The sequence below is a fragment of the Cherax quadricarinatus genome, chromosome 79, assembly GCF_038502225.1.
Source record: "Cherax quadricarinatus isolate ZL_2023a chromosome 79, ASM3850222v1, whole genome shotgun sequence".
NCBI classification, from domain to species: Eukaryota; Metazoa; Arthropoda; class Malacostraca; order Decapoda; family Parastacidae; genus Cherax; species Cherax quadricarinatus.
The window spans coordinates 10604042-10625373 of NC_091370.1; the positions used below are offsets into that span (position 1 = coordinate 10604042).

General features: G+C 43.6%; 1 protein-coding gene across 7 annotated transcripts in view; it reads left to right on the forward strand.

Annotated features, from left to right (window-relative positions):
* Window positions 1-21332, forward strand: part of LOC128702649 (nucleolin-like) — a 44872-nt gene that overhangs the window by 12718 nt on the left and 10822 nt on the right. The window contains exon 1 of one of the 7 annotated variants that reach the window (XM_053796986.2): window positions 4184-4228. The exons of 4 other annotated variants lie outside the window; for them this stretch is intronic. Coding sequence is in view for 1 of the 3 variants with exons in the window: in XM_053796984.2 (XP_053652959.1) it covers window positions 4281-4304 (24 nt within the window). In the remaining 2 variants the exon portion in view is untranslated. Of the gene's footprint in view, window positions 1-4183; window positions 4305-8779; window positions 8926-21332 lie in introns of those variants that run through there. 2 more of the 7 variants (XM_053796984.2, XM_053796992.2) reach the window with 2 other exon arrangements.

Genomic DNA, 21332 nt, shown 5'->3' on the forward strand with positions numbered 1-21332 from the left:
ACATGACGGAAGGAATAGACTCTGAGGTGTCCCTGTTTGCAGATGACGTGAAGTTGATGAGAAGAATTCACTCGATCGAAGACCAGGCAGAACTACAAAGGGATCTGGACAGGCTGCAGACCTGGTCCAGCAATTGGCTCCTGGAGTTCAATCCCACCAAGTGCAAAGTCATGAAGATTGGGGAAGGGCAAAGAAGACCGCAGACGGAGTACAGTCTAGGGGTCCAGAGACTGCAAACCTCACTCAAGGAAAAAGATCTTGGGGTGAGTATAACACCAGGCACATCTCCTGAAGCGCACATCAACCAAATAACTGCTGCAGCATATGGGCGCCTAGCAAACCTTAGAACAGCATTCCGACATCTTAATAAGGAGTCGTTCAGGACCCTGTACACCGTGTATGTTAGGCCCATATTGGACTATGCGGCACCAGTTTGGAACCCACACCTAGCCAAGCACGTAAAGAAACTAGAGAAAGTGCAAAGGTTTGCAACAAGACTAGTCCCAGAACTAAGAGGTATGTCCTACGAGGAGAGGTTAAGGGAAATCAACCTGACGACACTGGAGGACAGGAGAGATAGGGGACACATGATAACGACATACAAAATACTGAGAGGAATTGACAAGGTGGACAAAGACAGGATGTTCCAGAGATTGGACACAGTAACAAGGGGACACAGTTGGAAGCTGAAAACACAGATGAATCACTGGGATGTTAGGAAGTATTTCTTCAGCCACAGAGTAGTCAGTAAGTGGAATAGTTTGGGAAGTGATGTAGTGGAGGCAGGATCCATACATAGCTTTAAGCAGAGGTATGATAAAGCTCACGGCTCAGGGAGAGTGACCTAGTAGCGATCAGTGAAGAGGCGGGGCCAGGAGCTCGGACTCGACCCCCGCAATCTCAACTAGGTGAGTACAACTAGGTGAGTACACACACACCCTACTCACGAAACAGGGAGAAAGTGGACCTTAGAGGAGACCAGTGAAAAAGCGGAGCCAGGAGCAATGAATCGATTCCTGCAACCACAAATAAGCGAATACAATTCTCCCTGGCTTTTTAGAAATGGTCGCTGGATAGTGTTCGGTGCGCTGGTGGGAACGACCACACCCTCGCTGTTCTCCAGTAATTTTACTCCCTGGTAAGTTGAACTTTGTAGAGCTACTGACGGGAACTGGGACAGTGTAATGTGAGGTGGGGGGAGAGAGAGAGAGAGAGAGAGAGAGAGGGAGGGAGGGTGTGAGTAAAGGTGAGTGGGTGTAATTGTGTAATTGAGTGAGTGGATGAGAGTAAATGGAACAGTGAGAGAGAGAATGAATGAATTAAGAGAGAAAGAGAGCAAATCCAAAGTATTCCTGCAGCTACGACCTTGACATGGGAGATCGTTCAAGGTCGTCGTCTTATTACAGCAGGAGGTAACGTCAACCACGACGTTTTAACGACCAACCTTAAAACTAGTGAAGGTGAAATATTTAATAATTTTATCCTTCATTATTATTATTATTATTATTATTATTATTATTATTATTATTATTATTATTATTATTATTATTATTGTTATTATTTTTGCTGTTCTTATCGCTTTTTACTGTACGTGAATGGTAAAGAATACCGACAAAATACACATGCAACACTTGGGTATCTTTAATAAGGAAACGTTTCGCCACAGTCCCCTCAAGGAAGGTTCCTTGATGTTGGTGAGGGGCTCTTGATTTAGGAAATTGGATCTGTGCTCCAGTTCCCCGAATTAAGCCTGAATGCTTTCCACATCCCCCCCCCCCCAGGCGCTGTATAATCCTCCGGGTTTAGCGCTTCCCCTTGATTATAATAATAATAATTCGCCACACAGTGGCTTCATCAGTCCTATACAACGCAGTATGGTGAAGATTCGGAGTTCGGGGTAATCAGTCCCTCAGCCTGGAGTCGGTTACATCCACTCCAGGCTGAGGGACTGATTACCTCACTTATTAAAATTAAGACAAAGGTTTAAATCCGACCAGAAAACTCGTTCTCTAGTTATTACATAGCTGCCAATTTATTAAATTTGGCAACCGTGCAAGCTGAACTTAATTTTAACATTGCCCATCAACTTTAAAAGTTTGAAGTCTATCGGAAAAGACATTATTTGGTAATTTTTCTAAATGCTTCGATTCTATGATTTTTTCTAAATTTCCTCAAAATTTCAAATCTGATCCATAATCAAAACATAGATTATCGTTTTTATGGAACGCATCAGAGTTAAAATTTGGTTTGAAACCTATACGACGAAACATTCTTTAGTTATTGAATGAAACCCAATATCACTAATAATAATAATGTTGGTAGAAACGTTGGAGAGCGAAACGTTGTCACAATATAATGTCGCATTAATTGCACATGTCATTTTCACCTAAAATATCACTGGGTATCTTTATTTGTAGACGTTTCGCCCTCCAGTGACTTTATCAATACAAGGACATAATGGGAAGACTGTAGAACTCTATCCAAAAGATGAGGTAATCAGTCCCTCAGTCTTGGAGTTGGTGAAGAGTACCGTAGTCTTCCTTCAAGACTACGGTGGTCAGGTCCAAGTCACCTGGTGGCCCCAAGAGCAGTCAGGTCCAAGTCACCTGGTGGCCCCAAGAGCAGTCAGGTCCAAGTCACCTGGTGGCCCCAAGAGCAGTCAGGTCCAAGTCACCTGGTGGCCCCAAGAGCAGTCAGGTCCAAGTCACCTGGTGGGCCCAAGAGCAGTCAGGTCCAAGTCACCTGGTGGCCCCAAGAGCAGTCAGGTCCAAGTCACCTGGTGGCCCCAAGAGCAGTCAGGTCCAAGTCACCTGGTGGCCCCAAGAGCAGTCAGGTCCAAGTCACCTGGTGGCCCCAAGAGCAGTCAGGTCCAAGTCACCTGGTGGCCCCAAGAGCAGTCAGGTCCAAGTCACCTGGTGGCCCCAAGAGCAGTCAGGTCCAAGTCACCTGGTGGCCCCAAGAGCAGTCAGGTCCAAGTCACCTGGTGGCCCCAAGAGCAGTCAGGTCCAAGTCACCTGGTGGCCCCAAGAGCAGTCAGGTCCAAGTCACCTGGTGGCCCCAAGAGCAGTCAGGTCCAAGTCACCTGGTGGTCCCAAGAGCAGTCAGGTCCAAGTCACCTGGTGGCCCCAAGAGCAGTCAGGTCCAAGTCACCTGGTGGCCCCAAGAGCAGTCAGGTCCAAGTCACCTGGTGGCCCCAAGAGCAGTCAGGTCCAAGTCACCTGGTGGCCCCAAGAGCAGTCAGGTCCAAGTCACCTGGTGGCCCCAAGAGCAGTCAGGTCCAAGTCACCTGGTGGCCCCAAGAGCAGTCAGGTCCAAGTCACCTGGTGGCCCCAAGAGCAGTCAGGTCCAAGTCACCTGGTGGCCCCAAGAGCAGTCAGGTCCAAGTCACCTGGTGGCCCCAAGAGCAGTCAGGTCCAAGTCACCTGGTGGCCCCAAGAGCAGTCAGGTCCAAGTCACCTGGTGGCCCCAAGAGCAGTCAGGTCCAAGTCACCTGGTGGCCCCAAGAGCAGTCAGGTCCAAGTCACCTGGTGGCCCCAAGAGCAGTCAGGTCCTTACATTCTTGAACTACTGGTGTCCCCATTGTATAATTTAATATATTCATGGGAACTCCCATGAAGTGCATGGGAATTAGGAGGCAAGAAAGATGGAGACCAAGAAGAGAAGTTCTAAATCCTTGGAACAAGAGCCTAGGATGAAGTTTGACTCAAGATGGCACAGACCACGTGTTGATCTGATTGGCTGGGAATTAATGGACTGATGGACCATTATTTGTGATTCCATTCGTCTGATCATTTCTTCCTATTTTCTCCCTCTTCCTTATCACTTCTTTCCTTTTCTCCCTCTTCCTTCCCATTTCTCATTTACTTTAGCCTCTTCCTTTCCATCTTCCCCCTTCTATGGGAACCGTGTGCAAGGTGACCAGCACATTGGCTACGTCACTGATGACGACACTGTCCTTCCTGGACCTTGATTGGTTGTCGTGGAGATCTTGGTAGGAGTGTATCATGACGTCATTGTCCTTCCTAGACGTTAATTGGCTGTCGTGGAGTTCTTGGGAGGAGCGTATCATGATGTAACTGTCCTTGCCACACGTAGATTGGTTGTGCCCAGGATCGGGGAGGTGCGAGGGGCGGGGCGTGGCATGTGGATGCTATATAAGGCGGTGAGTCTGGGGTGAGCACTCAGTCAAGGCTGACCAGAGGCAGTAGCATCATCAACACTCACACAGGTAGTGCAGCGTGGGCGTGTGGCTTCCTCCAGGATGGGCGTGTGACCTGCTGATGCAACGGGCGCACTGGAAGGATGTGAGAAAAGGGTGTAGTGAGGCGTGGAACGGATCTAGTGAAGGTTGGATTGGATCTAATTAGGGGTGGAATAGATCTACTGATGGCTGGAATAGATCTATCGAAGACTGGAATAGATCTATCGAAGACTGGAATAGATCTATCGAAGACTGGAATAGATCTATCGAAGACTGGAATAGATCTATCGAAGGCTGGAATAGATCTATCGAAGGCTGGAATAGATCTATCGAAGGCTGGAATAGATCTATCGAAGGCTGGAATAGATCTATCGAAAGCTGGAATAGATCTATCGAAGGCTGGAATAGATCTATCGAAGGCTGGAATAGATCTATCGAAGGCTGAAATAGATCTATCGAAGGCTGAAATAGATCTATCGAAGGCTGAAATAATCTATTGAAGGCTGAAATAGATCCTTCGAAGGCTGGAATAGACCTATCGAAATCTGAAATAGACCTATCGAAGGCTGGAATAGACCTATCGAAGGCTGGAATAGACCTATCGAAGGCTGGAATAGACCTATCGAAGGCTGGAATAGACCTATCGAAGGCTGGAGTAGATCTATCGAAGGCTGGAGTAGATCTATCGAAGGCTGGAGTAGATCTATCGAAGGCTGGAGTAGATCTATCGAAGGCTGGAGTAGATCTATCGAAGGCTGGAGTAGATCTATCGAAGGCTGGAGTAGATCTATCGAAGGCTGGAGTAGATCTATCGAAGGCTGGAGTAGATCTATCGAAGACTGGAGTAGATCTATCGAAGGCTGGAGTAGATCTATCGAAGGCTTGAATAGATCTGTCGAAGGCTTGAATAGATCTGTCGAAGGCTTGAATAGATCTGTCGAAGGCTTGAATAGATCTGTCGAAGGCTTGAATAGATCTGTCGAAGGCTGAAATAGATCTGTCGAAGGCTGGAATAGATCTGTCGAAGGCTGGAATAGATCTGTCGAAGGCTGGAATAGATCTGTCGAAGGCTGGAATAGATCTGTCGAAGGCTGGAATAGATCTGTCGAAGGCTGGAATAGATCTGTCGAAGGCTGGAATAGATCTGTCGAAGGCTGGAATAGATCTATCTCAGGCTGGAATAAGTAGGTAAATATAAAACATCTTTACTAGTGAGCTAAATAATGTGTGTGTGTGTGTGTGTGTGTGTGTGTGTGTGTGTGTGTGTGTGTGTGTGTGTGTGTGTGTGTGTGTGTATGTATGTGTATGTATTTGTTTTTATTAACATATCGGCCGTTTCCTACCAAGGCAGGGTGGCCCAGAAAAGAAAAACTTTCACCATCATTTACTCCATTACTGTCTTGCTAGAGGCATGCCTACACTATAGTTATAAAACTGCAACATTAACACCTCTCCTTCAGAGTGCAGACACTGTACTTCTCATCTCCAGGACTCAAGTCCGGTCTGCCGGTTTCCCTGAATCCCTTCATAAATGTTACCTTGCTTACACTCCAACAGCACGTAAAGTCTTAAACACAATTTGTCTCCATTCGCTCCTATATAACACGCTCACACATGCTTGCTAGAAGTCCAAGCCCCTCGTACACAAAACTTCCTTTACCTCCTCCCTCCAACCTTTCCTAGGCCGACCCCTACCCCGCCTTCCCTCCACTACAGATACATATACTCTGTCATTCTGTTTTGTTCCAGCCTCTCTACATGTCCGAACCACCTCGACAACCCTTCCTCAGCCCTCTGGACAACAGTTTTGGTAATCCCGCACCTCCTCCTAATTTCCAAACTACGAATTCTCTGCATTATATTCACACCACACATTACCCTCAGACATGACATCTCCACTGCCTCCAGCCTTCTCCTCGTTGCAACATTCACCATCTATGTTTCACACCCATATAAAAGTGTTGGTATAACTATACTCTCATACATTCCCCTCTTTGCTTCCATGGACAAAGCTCTTTGTTTCCACAGACTCCTTACTGCACCACTCACCTTTGTCCCCTCATCAGTTCTATGAGTCACCTCATCTTTCATAGACACATCTGCTGACACGTCCACTCCCAAATATCTGAATACATTCACCTCCTCCATACTCTCTCCCTCCAATCTGATATCCAATCTTTCATCACCTAATTTTTTTATCCTCATCACCTTACTCTTTCTTATATTCATTTTAATTTTCTTCTTTTACACACCCTACCAAACTCATCCACCAATCTCTGCAACTTCTCTTCAGAATCTCCCAAAAGTACAGCGTAATCAGCAAAAAGCAACTGTGACAACTCCCACTTTATATTATATTCTTTATCTTGTTATCCCACACCTCTGCCAACACCCGAGGATTCACTTCTCTTTCAACCTCATCTATAAATATATCGAACAACCACGGTGACATCACACATCCCTGCCTAAAGCCTTCTTTTACTGGGAAATAATCTCCCTCTCGCCTACATACTCTAACCTGAGCCTCACTGTATAATATGTAATGTCGTGCCGAATAGGTAAAATTGGTCAATTAGCAAGAACTCGTTTAAATTTAAGTCCTTTATAAAAAAAATTCTTATATGTTTAAAGATATATTTTTTTTCATTTATGTAAATGTAAAAATTAAATTTTGTACCAAAAGAACCTTAGAAAACTTACCTAGCCTTACTATAACAAGCGCAATATAATTTAGCCTAAACAACTAAATATATTTTTGATTAGTTTACAATAATTTTATAATAAACAATGACGTATATTTATTCGTTAGGTTCAGAATGATTTTTGCGAAATTATTGCATACACAAATTTTCGCTTGCCTTATTCGGCAAGAAGAGCGTTGCTATTTAAGCCAAACTCGCAAGTTTTACCTATTTGGCACGACATATATGTATGTGTGTATGAAGCTATACACCCGCATGGGTCATTCAGCACAAGGCGTGGTACAGGTTCGATCCTCCGTCTGTTTATTGCTAAAACACACACTTTCTGGTCTTATTAACTGCACAGATTAACATAATTGGAACAGTTACATTTGTTTTGGTAAATATTAATATCACTCGCATGTATCTCGTGTAAAAAAATAAGTTACATTTGGGCATGACACTGTAATCTGGAGTAGTGAAACTTAATTTACAAGCCGTTTACAGTTTTTTTTGCACTGGTTCTGGTTTTTGACCTACAATCAATTTACAAGCAAAACTTTAATCTTTGTTATGAAATCATGGCGGAGTTTCTCGGACTATTGTTGCTTAATATACAGACAAAATATAGGGGAAAAAACGAGACGTATCGTGTTAGTCTCGTCTGTTCGGTCACTCAGATCACTGACTCTGATTGGCAAGGCGGTGATGGATCAGCCGGGGCTGGACGTGCGGCCCACAGCCAGGGGGGGTTGCTGGCAGTTGCCTAATATAAGGCTTTTATTATGGCTGAGGTTAAGTGGCTGAAATTCCCGATCGCCTACAGCGCGAGCCATTTAGCGAGTGAGCCATTTGTTGCAGTCTGTTAATTATAACGTACCGAGTCCCACATCTGAGGGACTGGGGACCTTCTAATTACCTCAAACTCCTCATTTTCCATCTTTCTTTGACTAAAGAAGCCACTGGATAACGAAACGTTTACCGAATAATGATACTCGAATGTTGCAAAAGTCTCATTGATCAACTTGTCAGTTTTATAAACAGTTTATTCACATCCCTCAACACTAAACATTTCACTCTGTGATGTCTTTATACCAAGGTCATCAATCATCTTGACCAGAGATAAACATCAAGTTCCTTTACTTTCGTATTCTTTCATTTCACTGTTGCTGTTCCTCTCGTTCCCATCCCCTTTTACCCTTTTTCCTCTCCTCATTTCAATATTAATTACTGTTGACTACTAAACATGTTAAGTCAAGAAACTGTTACGTAATGATCATTACAATTTCATTATTTGGAAACCGGACTGAAGAGTCTTTAGTAGACCTCGGCCAACCGCAGTCACCGCCTCTGCCATGGGACGACCCTCCCAAAAATCGTCTTCATATGCAGAAAGACCCCTTATGTCGGGTAATTTTTTTCCCCTGACGAGTGTAGCAACACGTGTTCTGTGACGTGCTTATCCCTCGGTCTACGTATCGTCACAATAACAGCATACCGTACAATGTAACAGTTCGTCAAAATAATTCCTTTATCGTCCCAAAATCTCCAACTTCCCTGTAAATAACTCTGTTCTGTATTAAATGTCAGATCCATTCATTACCTAGGCTATCTCAATTTATTAATCTCCAAAAAATTGCTCTTATTTCCGGAAAAATTGGGCGACAGCACCAAAGATGAGGAATTAGACATACAAGACATGAATTAGACATGCAAGACATGAATATCCGAGGACTTGTCGCTTGCCAGTTATTTATTGGGAAGCACAGTGTCTGCACTCTGGGGGAGGGGTATTGATAGGTTGCAGTTTTATAACGTTAGTGTAGGCGCACCTCTGGCAAGACAGTGAAGGAGTGAATGATGATGAAAGTGTTTCATCTTTTTTAGGGTCACTCTGCTTTGGTGAGAAACGGCCGATGTGTTGATAAAAATATCGTAGATAATCTACCAAGGTAAAAGACGGTGAGGGGCTGCTGTACCGGGTTACCACATGGAGAAGACCCGTGCCAGGACCCGTCCTAGGGAATCTTAACTATACCGAGGGTAAGTGATCGCCTGGCAGTAGAATCAAGAACTCAGTGCCAAGATGACCTCTTGATAGGTCGGGAGCGTTGTGAGGGCGTCCGTCTCTGTACGTGACATTCTCCAGTGATATTAAGTTTCCAGTGCACTGTGGCCTTATCTTCTAGGCCTTTTTCTTATAGTGGAGGGCGTAGTGCTGGATGAGAAATGCTGGATGTTCGATCCTCCGACCTTTGAGACAGGAATAGATAGTCTTGACCTGGCCATTGCTGGCCGGAATGACAACAGCGATGCATGTATTGTGACATTTAACTCTTAGGAGAGCCTTTTTTTATATATAAGAAAAGGCTTTTTCTTTTCCTCTAACACACTAGCCGTCTTCCACTGAAGGAGCGACCCACGATAGAGGAAACACATTCACAGTCATTCAGTTAATCGCTGTCTTATCAGAATTGTGCTATCACCGTTCAAATGAACCTCCGAACAGCAACACCCCTACACTCAATATATAAAAAATCTTAAAGATAAATACTGACACAGTAAAGGCTTCTCCCTGCCAAACCTCATACCTCTTAACACCTGTTTAATAAATACATTAAGCAATATGCCCTTTCAGATTTTTCTGTATACATATTACCAAGATTTTCTTCTGCATGGTGCTTTTTTTCCCGGAGGGCATTTTGGATTACCCCCCTACGTCCCCCCAGAAAATCACACCTGAGTGTAACCTCTAAAATGCCCTCTGATAAAATCTCGCCACATAGAAGAAAATTCCACTACTGAAATTGATACCCTAAATTCTTTTAAACTAATTTCTCGCACCTGTAATGCCTTTGCAAGACTCGCGAAATCGAAATAACACGACTGCAGACAAATCATGATACAGGTGGGGTTAGAACTCATGGCGAGTCTTAAAACTCCAGGCCAGTGCGTAAACTACTTGCCTGGAGCTTCATGACTCTTGCCATGGATCTAACTCCCCTGTACCGTGGTTTGCCTTTGCAAGATGCGCTAAACCCGCTTGGGTTATTTAAAACTAGGCTTGGTGACGGCGCGATAACGGGGCTTGAGCTCTAGGGTAGAGGATGATGCATGGTATTCATAACGTATTAACAGCGAATGGGAAACTTAATGCTACTCTTCGTCTGGGTCATCCAGCAGCTAGAAAAGACGTTTCTCTCTAGAACGAAATTAGACGTCTAGTTTTTCCTTAGTCATATGGGTTATCTGCAAAATGTTCCAGTCACGTATTGTGGGCTGCTTATGAAATGTTCCAGCCACGGTATCGTGAGCTAATTATGAATTGTTACAGCCACGCCACTGTAGGCTACTTGTGAATTGTTCCAACCACGGTATTTAGACTAAGAAACTTCAGAAATAAGCATTATTTACCTACAAAATACTAACATACGTTAGTATGTTCCAGGCATGCTAACGTAAGTTAACTGGGAGCACGTTAGTTATAGGGGAGGTATTTCAACTAAGTTGGACTCCCTCCTTCCTAGAGGTCATCACGACCTCTCTAGTCAACTACCTCCTCTGGAACTGTCCACTGAGCCTTGAGGTATTTCCTGTGAGCTGTGGAAATCAGGCCCTCGATTGGTACTGTAGCAGGGAGGTGTAAGTTAGGTAGGCTACAGTACAGGAATCAGAGAGGTGTAGATTAGGTCTACTATACAGACTACAGAGACGTGTCGGTCAGGTCTACGATACAGACTACAGGGAGGTGTTGGTCAGGGCTACGATACAGACTACAGGGAGATGTAGATCAGGTCTACGATATAGACTACAGAGAGGTGTCGGCCAGGTCTGCGATACAGACTACAGGGAGATGTAGATCAGGTCTACGATATAGACTACAGAGAGGTGTCGGCCAGGTCTACGATATAGACTACAGGGAGGTGTAGGTCAGGTCTACGATAGACCAGACATCTGAGGTAAAGGTCAGAGTACTATAGACTAGTGGTTATCACTGACCTTCTTATGATGGATGGGAGTCTCTTAATAAATTCTCTCTCCACCACATCTTCCTCTCCTAATTCTGCTACTGCTATTGCTACTGTTATTTATTGCTGCTATTAGTACTGCTATTGCTGCTATTACTATTATTGCTACTACTACTATTGCTAGTACTACTATTGCTAGTACTACTATTGCTAGTACTACTATTGCTAGTACTACTATTGCTAGTACTACTATTGCTAGTACTATTGCTAGTACTACTATTGCTGCTACTATTATTGCTGCTACTATTGCTACTGCTACTATTGCTACTGCTACTATTGCTACTGCTACTATTGCTACTACTATTGTTACTACTACTATTGCTACTACTACTATTGCTACTACTACTATTGCTACTATTGCTACTAATACTATTGCTACTAATACTATTGCTACTAATACTATTACTACTACTATTGTGGCTCACTTAAATTCTCTCTCCACCTATTCCTACTTATTCTATTACTGCTAGTAAAACTACTTCACTATTACTAACACTAACATTTCTGCTAGATCTACTAAAACTATACTTATAGCACTACTTAACTATTCCTGCTACTATTACTACTACTAATATTAACACTAGGAGTTTGTAAATTAAAGCGTGGGGGTTAATACTAGAGCTTAAGTTGATATAGTAATTGGTGCTGTTTTGGAGATGGTATTAGAGTAGGGGTCTCCAACCAGGGGTGGGAGATGGTATTAGAGTAGGGGTCTCCAACCAGGGGTGGGAGATGGTATTAGAGTAGGGGTCTCCAACCATGGGTGAGAGATGGTATTAGAGTAGGGGTCTCCAACCAGGGGTGGGAGATGGTATTAGAGTAGGGGTCTCCAACCAGGGGTGTGAGATGGTATTAGAGTAGGGGTCTCCAACCAGGGGTGGGAGATGGTATTAGAGTAGGGGTCTCCAACCAAGGGTGGGAGATGGTATTAGAGTAGGGATATCCAACCAGGGGTGTGAGATGGTATTAGAGTAGGGATATCCAACCAGGGGTGTGAGATGGTATTTCATAAGAGGTGCGACAAAGTCCTAATAAAAGTCTAATTCCGTTTCCTTCACCAATAGAAATTTGACTTCATCATCAAAGGTGATATCACTTTGATAGGTGATGCAACTTTAATCAAACATTCCCTAGGGGTGAGAGGCGTAGAACAGGTTGGGAACCCCCGTGTTAGAGGCTTCTATCTTCTTCCCCTCTTAATCTTCTTCCTCTTATAATTTTCGTGTGATAGCCTCGGTATGGACTTCAAGTGCTCTGCTCTCTTGTCCATATTCTTCTTTTCCTCTGTCCTCTTCTCTTTCTCTCTCTCTTCCTTTATTTATCTTCTTCCCGCTCTTCCTCCACTGTGACCAGGTAGCGCAGTCTAGTTACCCTGACCTCGATAATAGGGTGTATACACCTTTTAAGGTACCTAGGCAACTGTGGAATGTGGCTACACTGACACACACATTTTTCTTATTTTTCTTCTTCTATAATCATCAATTCCACCATGATTTTGCAATTATTTCTGAAAATAAAGAAATTATCAGGTGATTATTAATGATTATTGTCTGACCTTTCAGTGGTTAGATTTGTTATTGCTTTTTTTTACCGTCTTTGTTCGGGTAATTGCCCTCAGTGTGTCATTTGTTACTGTCTGAGGAGAGACGATGATTGGGGGGTGTTTTTATTTTCTTTGTGAGGCTGTGTTGGGTCATGTTCTTGTGTGGGTGTGTACTTGTGTGTGGTTGCAGGGGTCGTGTCATAGCTCCTGACCCCTCCTCGACGCTACTAGGTCCACTCTGCTAAAAAAAAAAACTTACCGTGTCTCATCTTAAAACTATGTACGGATCCTGTTTGTGTATGTGGGTGTGTCTGTACGCACCTGTTTGTATTTGTGTGGGTCGATACATAGCTCCTGGCCCCGCCTGCTACTGGGTTACGTACTTGTGTTACCCCTTCTCTCATAACCCGTGTAAACATGTCTAGTCTCTTTTTTTTGTCTTTATCCGCCGTTTGTTGTAGTCTTAGTGCCTGTTAGATAAATGGACACAGATGCAACTAATGTGACACTTTGTGGCATCGTTTTGATCTTCATAAGTTTTGTCGAGGTACTTTCTTCTCCCCTTTCTCCACTCAACTTTCCAATAAATTCTCAAAGCTTAGAACTCCATAATCAATGGTTCTTAATGCTTCCCCATTAGTTTCTGCGTTGTCATATTCAGTAACCCGTACACAGGAGAGAGAGGAGCTCCTTCTCTCTTTTCTGTAAATGGCCAGTCGGACCGAAACGTCGTTGTAAGATCCTCTCTCCAATGTGCGAGTTATTTGTGTATTGTTCCAGTCACGGTATTGTGCCTTCTTGTTCTTCGTCATATTCATTTTGTGTGAAAACCACATCTAGTCTCGCTGGTTCACCTCCTCCCATCATTCTCGGTGTTTTCTTCACATGTTGACTGAGAAAGGTCTTAACTGTGTCAAATTTCGCTTTCATGTTAATAGTCCTTCATAAGGGTCCCAGATTTAAAGTCTGTCTCCTTGTTGTTAATAATAATTATAATAATAACAGATTTATTTCTATAAGTACATGTACAAGATATACAGGCCTAGCTGACATCAATGACATACTACTATATAGAAAGCCACTTGTCAGGCAAATTAGGTAAGTTTTATCCCAGGATGCGACCCACACCAGTCGACTAACACCCAATTACCAATTTTATACTGATGGATGAATATAGAGAACAGGTGTAAGGAAACACCCCTAATGTTTCAACTCTCCCCTGGAATCGAACCCGGACACCTCACCGTGTGAAGCGAGAGCTTTTGCCACCAGGCCACGGGCCACCGTCAACAGTTGGATATCTTTATTGTTGAAACGTTTCGCCTACACAGGTTTCTTCAGTCAAATGCAGAGGCAGCAGGTGTAGTAGTGACATGTAATCAGTCCATCAACCTTGGAGAAATAGTATTTGAGGTGGTCAGTCCCTCAGCCTGGAGAAGAGTTCAGCTTAATGATCGGGAGCGATTCGAGTGTCTTAATTATCAATACTATTTTCGACGCAGTCTCCTTGTGGCTAAAGTTGCCTCTCACTAAGTGTTGCCAGTACGTGAATCATTGCCGGTACGTGAATCATTGCCGGTACGTGAATCATTGTCAGTACGTGAATCATTGTCAGTACGTGAATCATTGTCAGTACGTGAATCATTGTCAGTACGTGAATCATTGTCAGTACGTGAATCATTGTCAGTACGTGAATCAGTCAGTACGTGAATCATTGTCAGTACGTGAATCATTCTCCTGGTGTTTTCCTTTGTTGGTGGGTAATATATTACTACTATTACTATCGTCTCTCTGGACACTTCAGTACCGGTTATATAGTCTCTGACTTCTCCCCCTTTCATGTTTCCTAGTGCCTGAACTCTCCCCCTTTCATGTTTCCTAGTGCCTGAACTCTCCCCCTTTCATGTTTCCTAGTGCCTGAACTCTCCCCCTTTCATGTTTCCTAGTGCCTGAACTCTCCCCCTTTCAAGTTTCCTAGTGCCTGAACTCTCCCCCTTTCAAGTTTCCTAGTGCTTGAACTCTCCCCATTTCAAGTTTCCTAGTGCCTGAACTCTCCCCCTTTCATGTTTCCTAGTGCCTGAACTCTCCCCCTTTCATGTTTCCTAGTGCCTGAACTCTCCCCCTTTCATGTTTCCTAGTGCCTGAACTCTCCCCCTTTCATGTTTCCTAGTGCCTGAACTCTCCCCCTTTCAAGTTTCCTAGTGCCTGAACTCTCCCCCTTTCAAGTTTCCTAGTGCCTGAACTCTCCCCCTTTCATGTTTCCTAGTGCCTGAACTCTCCCCCTTTCAAGTTTCCTAGTGCTTGAACTCTCTCACTTTCAAGTTTCCTAGTGCTTGAACTCTCTCACTTTCGAGTTTCCTAGTGCTTGAACTCTCCCCCTTTCATGTTTCCTAGTGCCTGAACTCTCCCCCTTTCAAATTTCCTAGTGCCTGAACTCTCCCCCTTTCAAGTTTCCTAGTGCCTGAACTCTCCCCCTTTCAAGTTTCCTAGTGCCTCAAAACTCCAGTGATTTCTGAATAAATACTCTCCCTCGTTTGGTTATCTTTTTTCCCTATTGTTTGGTAGCGCTCTGGGAATACCGGATTGGCTATCATCATTGAGAGTTTTCTCTCCGTTATAGTTGCTACATCAATGTTTTCTTACCCTTCTCTTTTATAGCTTCACTATTGTTGCTTAACATATCTACATTTGAGACCCTTACTCTATAATTTTCTTGTTGCTCATTTATTCATCTCTCTGCCCCCAGCATCTTTACTTTGGTCTCATGGGTAGATTCCTCTGATAATACCTATTTCTTCCCCTCCTCCCCCACACCTCTCTCTCTCTCTCTCTCTCTCTCTCTCTCTCTCTCGCTCGCTCGCTCTCAAACACAGACACACACAAACATGGAGGCAGGAACCATACATAGCTTTAAGACGAGGTATGACGAAGCTCAGGGAGCAGAGAGAGAGAGAGAGAGAGAGAGAGAGAGAGAGAGAGAGAGAGAGAGAGAGAGAGAGGACCTAGTAGCGATCAGTGAAGAGGCGGGGCCAGGAGTTGAGTCTTGACCCTTGCAACCACAATTAGATGATTACAATTAGGCGAGTGCGCGCGCGCGCAAGCGCGCGCACACACACACACACACACACACACACACACACACACACACACACACACACACACACACACACACACACACACAGAAAACTCTCGCATACACACGACTCTCTTTCTCACATAAACGTATACACAGCCACAAACCCTATGCCCCATACACACAACTCTCTCTCTCTCTCTTTTACACAGGGTTTGACAAGGTTAAGGATCCCTAGCTTTATTGACAAGCTATTTACAGGTTAAGGATTCCTAACTTTATTGGCAAGCTAAGAGCTGTTACCTACATCAGCTCATTTGAAAGCATTTTTATTGTTATGAGACATACAAGTAGGGAACAGGATGAAGTTGGAGCCATCTGTGGGCCAGCATTTTCATTTGATCAACTGACTTTATCGCGTTGACATCATTATGCTGTACGAATGTGTTCCATACTCGAGTCATCCTGGGTATATAGGATCTGAGATGGAGTGAAGTTCTGGAGAAGGGTACAGCCAGAGTGAAGTTGCTGCTTTCTGCCCGTCTTGTGGCATAAAAGCTTGTTTCACGCTGTCCTCGAAGTGGATCCAAGTGTGGTGCTTTGACAATAGTGGCCTTGTACATAACAGTAAGGCCACCCACATCCCTCCTATGTTGAAGGCTCTGCTGAAATGACAGATCTATCCAGGATGGGTCCAGGCGAGAGATGAGACGTCTTGCTCTGTTTTCTACTGTCAAGCAGTCGCAGATGAGAGGGGGGGGGGCAGGCAAACCAAGAAAGTGGAGCATACTCAAGGTGTGAGTGTACTTGTGCCTCTACAGAATCTTGCAACCCCTACTGTCAAGTAGATGCGAGATACGGCGAAGTGCTGTAAGCTTCCTGGCTGCCTTGTTTGCAAGATTTAGAACATGGTTCTTCATGGTTAGTTTGGAGTCAAATTTCACCCCAAGGATATCAACTTCTCCAGGTGCCAACACCCTCCCATTCATCCTTACTACTGCACCAGCATTTCCATTATGGTGCCTAGAGACGATCATCATTTGCGTTTTCTCAGGTGCAAATATTACTTGTCATCTATTTCCCCAAGCTGATATAGCTCTCAGCTGGTGATTGATGTAGCTTAGAGCAGCTGGCATTTCTTCTCTTGGATAAGTGAATGTCAGTGTGCAGTCGTCTGCATATGCATGTGATTCTGGGATGAGATGAAGGTCGTTGAAGTAGACATTCCATAGCAATGGTCCCAGCACGCTTCCTTGTGGAACACTTGCCCCAATAGGATGTCTTGCTGATTCCGTTCCATTGAGAACTACACTTAGAGATCTGCCATGAAGGTAATCACTGAGGAGACATAGCGTAGAGCCTGCAATTCCCAGTGCTTGAAGTTTTGCTAAGAGGCCCTGGTGCCACACCCGGTCGAAAGCGCCAGCAATGTCCAGTGCTACCACACAGCTGACTTTGGATTCATCCAGTGACTGGTGCCACTTAGTGGAGAGGTTTAACAACAGATCAGCAGCAGAGTAACCTTTCCTGAAGCCATATTGACGATCACAAAGTAGTGAGTGGTAGTCAAAAAACTCTGTCATTTGTCTTGAGATTATTGTCTCAAGGATCTTACCAGTGATTGACAGGAGTGACACTGGTCTGTAGTTGCTGATTTCTGCTCTGCTCTTCTTTTTGTGAACAGGGACTACATTTGCCTCTTTCCATAGAGAGGGCCATTTACACTGTACTAGGCAGTGCTGAAAGATGCGAGTTAGAGGTGCTGCTAGCTGGTCTGCACATCTCGGCAATCTCTCTCTCTCTCTCTCTCTCTCTCTCTCTCTCTCTCTCTCTCTCTCTCTCTCTCTCTCTCTCTCTCTCTCACCCTCACCTATATACCCTCCACGCTCTATAAAAGACACTTTATTAGCACCATTGTAACCCTGTCTCACTATACAGACAACACCCCGCTGCAACGACTACACTTTCACTCAAGTTATTAACTACCAGTTCTGCTTGTTCTCCCGCCCAGATATAACAAGAAAACTGTTCTTCATCACAGGGACACCGCCCTTGTGCTCCTCCTACGTCTGGCAGCAGTCTCTTTATTTACGTTTTTCTGGGAGCAAATATCTATTTTTTTTATTGCGTGACTTTATGCAGTTTATTCTAATTTGTTCTTAATATTTTTTTCTGTTGCATTAATATATTTAAAATATAGTTAACCGAACTGGTTAATATAATATAATTATTTTTTTTATTATCACACTGGCCGATTCCCACCAAGGCAGGGTGGCCCGAAAAAGAAAAACTTTCACCATCATTCACTCCATCACTGTCTTGCCAGAAGGGTTCTTTACACTACAGTTTTTAAACTGCAACATTAACACCCCTCCTTCAGAGTGCAGGCACTGTACTTCCCATCTCCAGGACTCAAGTCCGGCCTGCCGGTTTCCCTGAACCCCTTTATAAATGTTACTTTGCTCACACTCCAACAGCACGTCAAGTATTAAAAACCATTTGTCTCCATTCACTCCTATCAAACACGCTCACGCATGCCTGCTGGAAGTCCAAGCCCCTCGCACACAAAACCTCCTTTACCCCCTCCCTCCAACCTTTCCTAGGCCGACCCCTACCCCGCCTTCCTTCCACTACAGACTGATACACTCTTGAAGTCATTCTGTTTCGCTCCATTCTCTCTACATGTCCGAACCACCTCAACAACCCTTCCTCAGCCCTCTGGACAACAGTTTTGGTAATCCCGCACCTCCTAACTTCCAAACTACGAATTCTCTGCATTATATTCACACCACACATTGCCCTCAGACATGACATCTCCACTGCCTCCAGCCTTCTCCTCGCTGCAACATTCATCACCCATGCTTCACACCCATATAAGAGCGTTGGTAAAACTATACTCTCATACATTCCCCTCTTTGCCTCCAAGGACAAAGTTCTTTGTCTCCACAGACTCCTAAGTGCACCACTCGCTCTTTTCCCCTCATCAATTCTATGATTCACCTCATCTTTCATAGACCCATCCGCTGACACGTCCACTCCCAAATATCTGAATACATTCACCTCCTCCATACTCTCTCCCTCCAATCTGATATTCAATCTTTCATCACCTAATCTTTTTGTTATCCTCATAACCTTACTCTTTCCTGTATTCACCTTTAATTTTCTTCTTTTGCACACCCTACCAAATTCATCCACCAATCTCTGCAACTTCTCTTCAGAATCTCCCAAGAGCACAGTGTCATCAGCAAAGAGCAGCTGTGACAACTCCCACTTTGTGTGTGATTCTTTATCTTTTAACTCCACGCCTCTTGCCAAGACCCTCGCATTTACTTCTCTTACAACCCCATCTATAAATATATTAAACAACCACGGTGACATCACACATCCTTGTCTAAGGCCTACTTTTACTGGGAAATAATTTCCATCTTTCCTACATACTCTAACTTGAGCCTCACTATCCTCGTAAAAACTCTTCACTGCTTTCAGTAACCTACCTCCTACACCATACACTTGCAACGTCTGCCACATTGGTTCCCTATCCACCCTGTCATACGCCTTTTCCAAATCCATAAATGCCACAAAGACCTCTTTAGCCTTATCTAAATACTGTTCACTTATATGTTTCACTGTAAACACCTGGTCCACACACCCCCTACCTTTCCTAAAGCCTCCTTGTTCATCTGCTATCCTATTCTCCGTCTTACTCTTAATTATTTCAATAATAACTCTACCATACACTTTACCAGGTATACTCAACAGACTTATCCCCCTATAATTTTTGCACTCTCTTTTATCCCCTTTGCCTTTATACAAAGGAACTATGCATGCTCTCTGCCAATCCCTAGGTACCTTACCCTCTTCCATACATTTATTAAATAATTTATTAAATAATTAATATAATATAATTAACATAATTAACCGAACTGGTTAATTAGGCCGAACTACTTTAAAAATTGTAATTTGTTTATATTTTCTTTTGCAGATAGATAATTTTTTTTAATGGAAAATGGTTTCAATAAACAATTTTGGACCAAAGCTAATTTACACACTTCACCTAACCTAATTTACACACTTCACCTAACCTAATTTACACACTTCACCTAACCTAATTTACACACTTCACCTAACCTAATTTACACACTTCAACTAGCCTAACCTAACCTAATTTACACACTTCACCTAGCCTAACCTAATTTACACACTTCACCTAACCTAATTTACACACTTCACCTAACCTAATTTACACACTTCACCTAACCTAATTTACACACTTCAACTAGCCTAACCTAACCTAATTTACACACTTCACCTAGCCTAACCTAACCTAATTTACACACTTCACCTAACCTAACCTGACCTAACCTAGCCTAACCTAACCTAATTTACACACTTCACCTAACCTAGCCTAACCTAACCTAATTTACACACTTCACCTAACCAAACCTGACCTAACCTAACCTAGCCTAACCTAATTTACACACTTCACCTAACCTGACCTAACCTAACCTAATTTACACACTTCACCTAACCTAATTTACACACTTCACCTGACCTAACCTAATTTACACACTTCATCTAACGTAACCTAAACTGATCTAACCTAACCTAACCTAATCTAACCTAACCTAATCTAACCTAACCTAATCTAACCTAACCTAACCTAATCTAACCTAACCTAATCTAACCTAACCTAATCTAACCTAATCTAACCTAACCTAATCTAACCTAACCTAATGTGACCTAACCTAACGTAACCTAACTGACTCACGAAATCGTAATGACACGATTGCAAACAAACCATACCCCCGGCCGGGATTGAACCCGCGGTCATAGTCTCAAAACTCCAGCCCGTCGCGTTACCCACTAGACCTAACGTAACCTAACCTAACGTAACCTAGCCTAACCTAACGAATTTATTTTAAGCCAAATTCTAATAATAGGTCAGCTTAAATGTATTATTTAAGTCATATATATGTGTGTGAGCGTGTTAGGAGTGAATGGAGACGAATGGTTATTGGGACCTGACGAGCTGTTGAAGTGTGAGCAGGTAATATTTTGTGAAGGGACTCGGGGAAACCGGTTAGCCGGACTTGAGTCCTGGAAATGGGAAGCATAATTCCTGCACTTTAAAGGAGGGGTTTGGGATATTGGCAGTTTGGAGGGACATCTAAATAGTCGTATCTGAGCGTCTCTGCGAAGACAGTGATTGTGTATTGAGTGGTGAAAGTGTTGAATGATTAACATATTCGCTTATTGGGGATTTTCTTTCTTTATGGGTCACCCTGCCTCAGTGGGAGACCACCGACGTATAAACAAATTCACTTGACGTGAAAGTTTGTGATTTTCACTTTTTGCTAAGATAGTTAAGTGGATGACTGAAAACGTCAAGCGGATCTCCGTTTTCTGTGTGCACGTCAGATCTTTTTCAAAACCCCTTATCTTATATTTTATTTATTACCGTTTTGGTAACCTATAACTGGGCAATTTTTATCGATACTGGACAATCTGGCTTAACTTTAACCCAACATAACCAAAAAAAAAATTCGTGAATCGAGAAATCAGTAACTTTGACTGTTTTTTTTTAGGTGTTAGTCTGTGTAATTTACACGAAAGAAACAGGCTTAGACATGCTGGTGTCTAGTAGACATTCTGGCGTCTAGCAGACACTGGTGTCTACCAACACAGGTGTGACGGTGACAGCAGGTGAACATCTACCGGTTCACAATACAACTATCAGCTTACCGGTCTGAGTAGAAAGTCGCACAACTTTTACTCTGCTCCATCCAGCAGTCGAAATTTCTTCTGG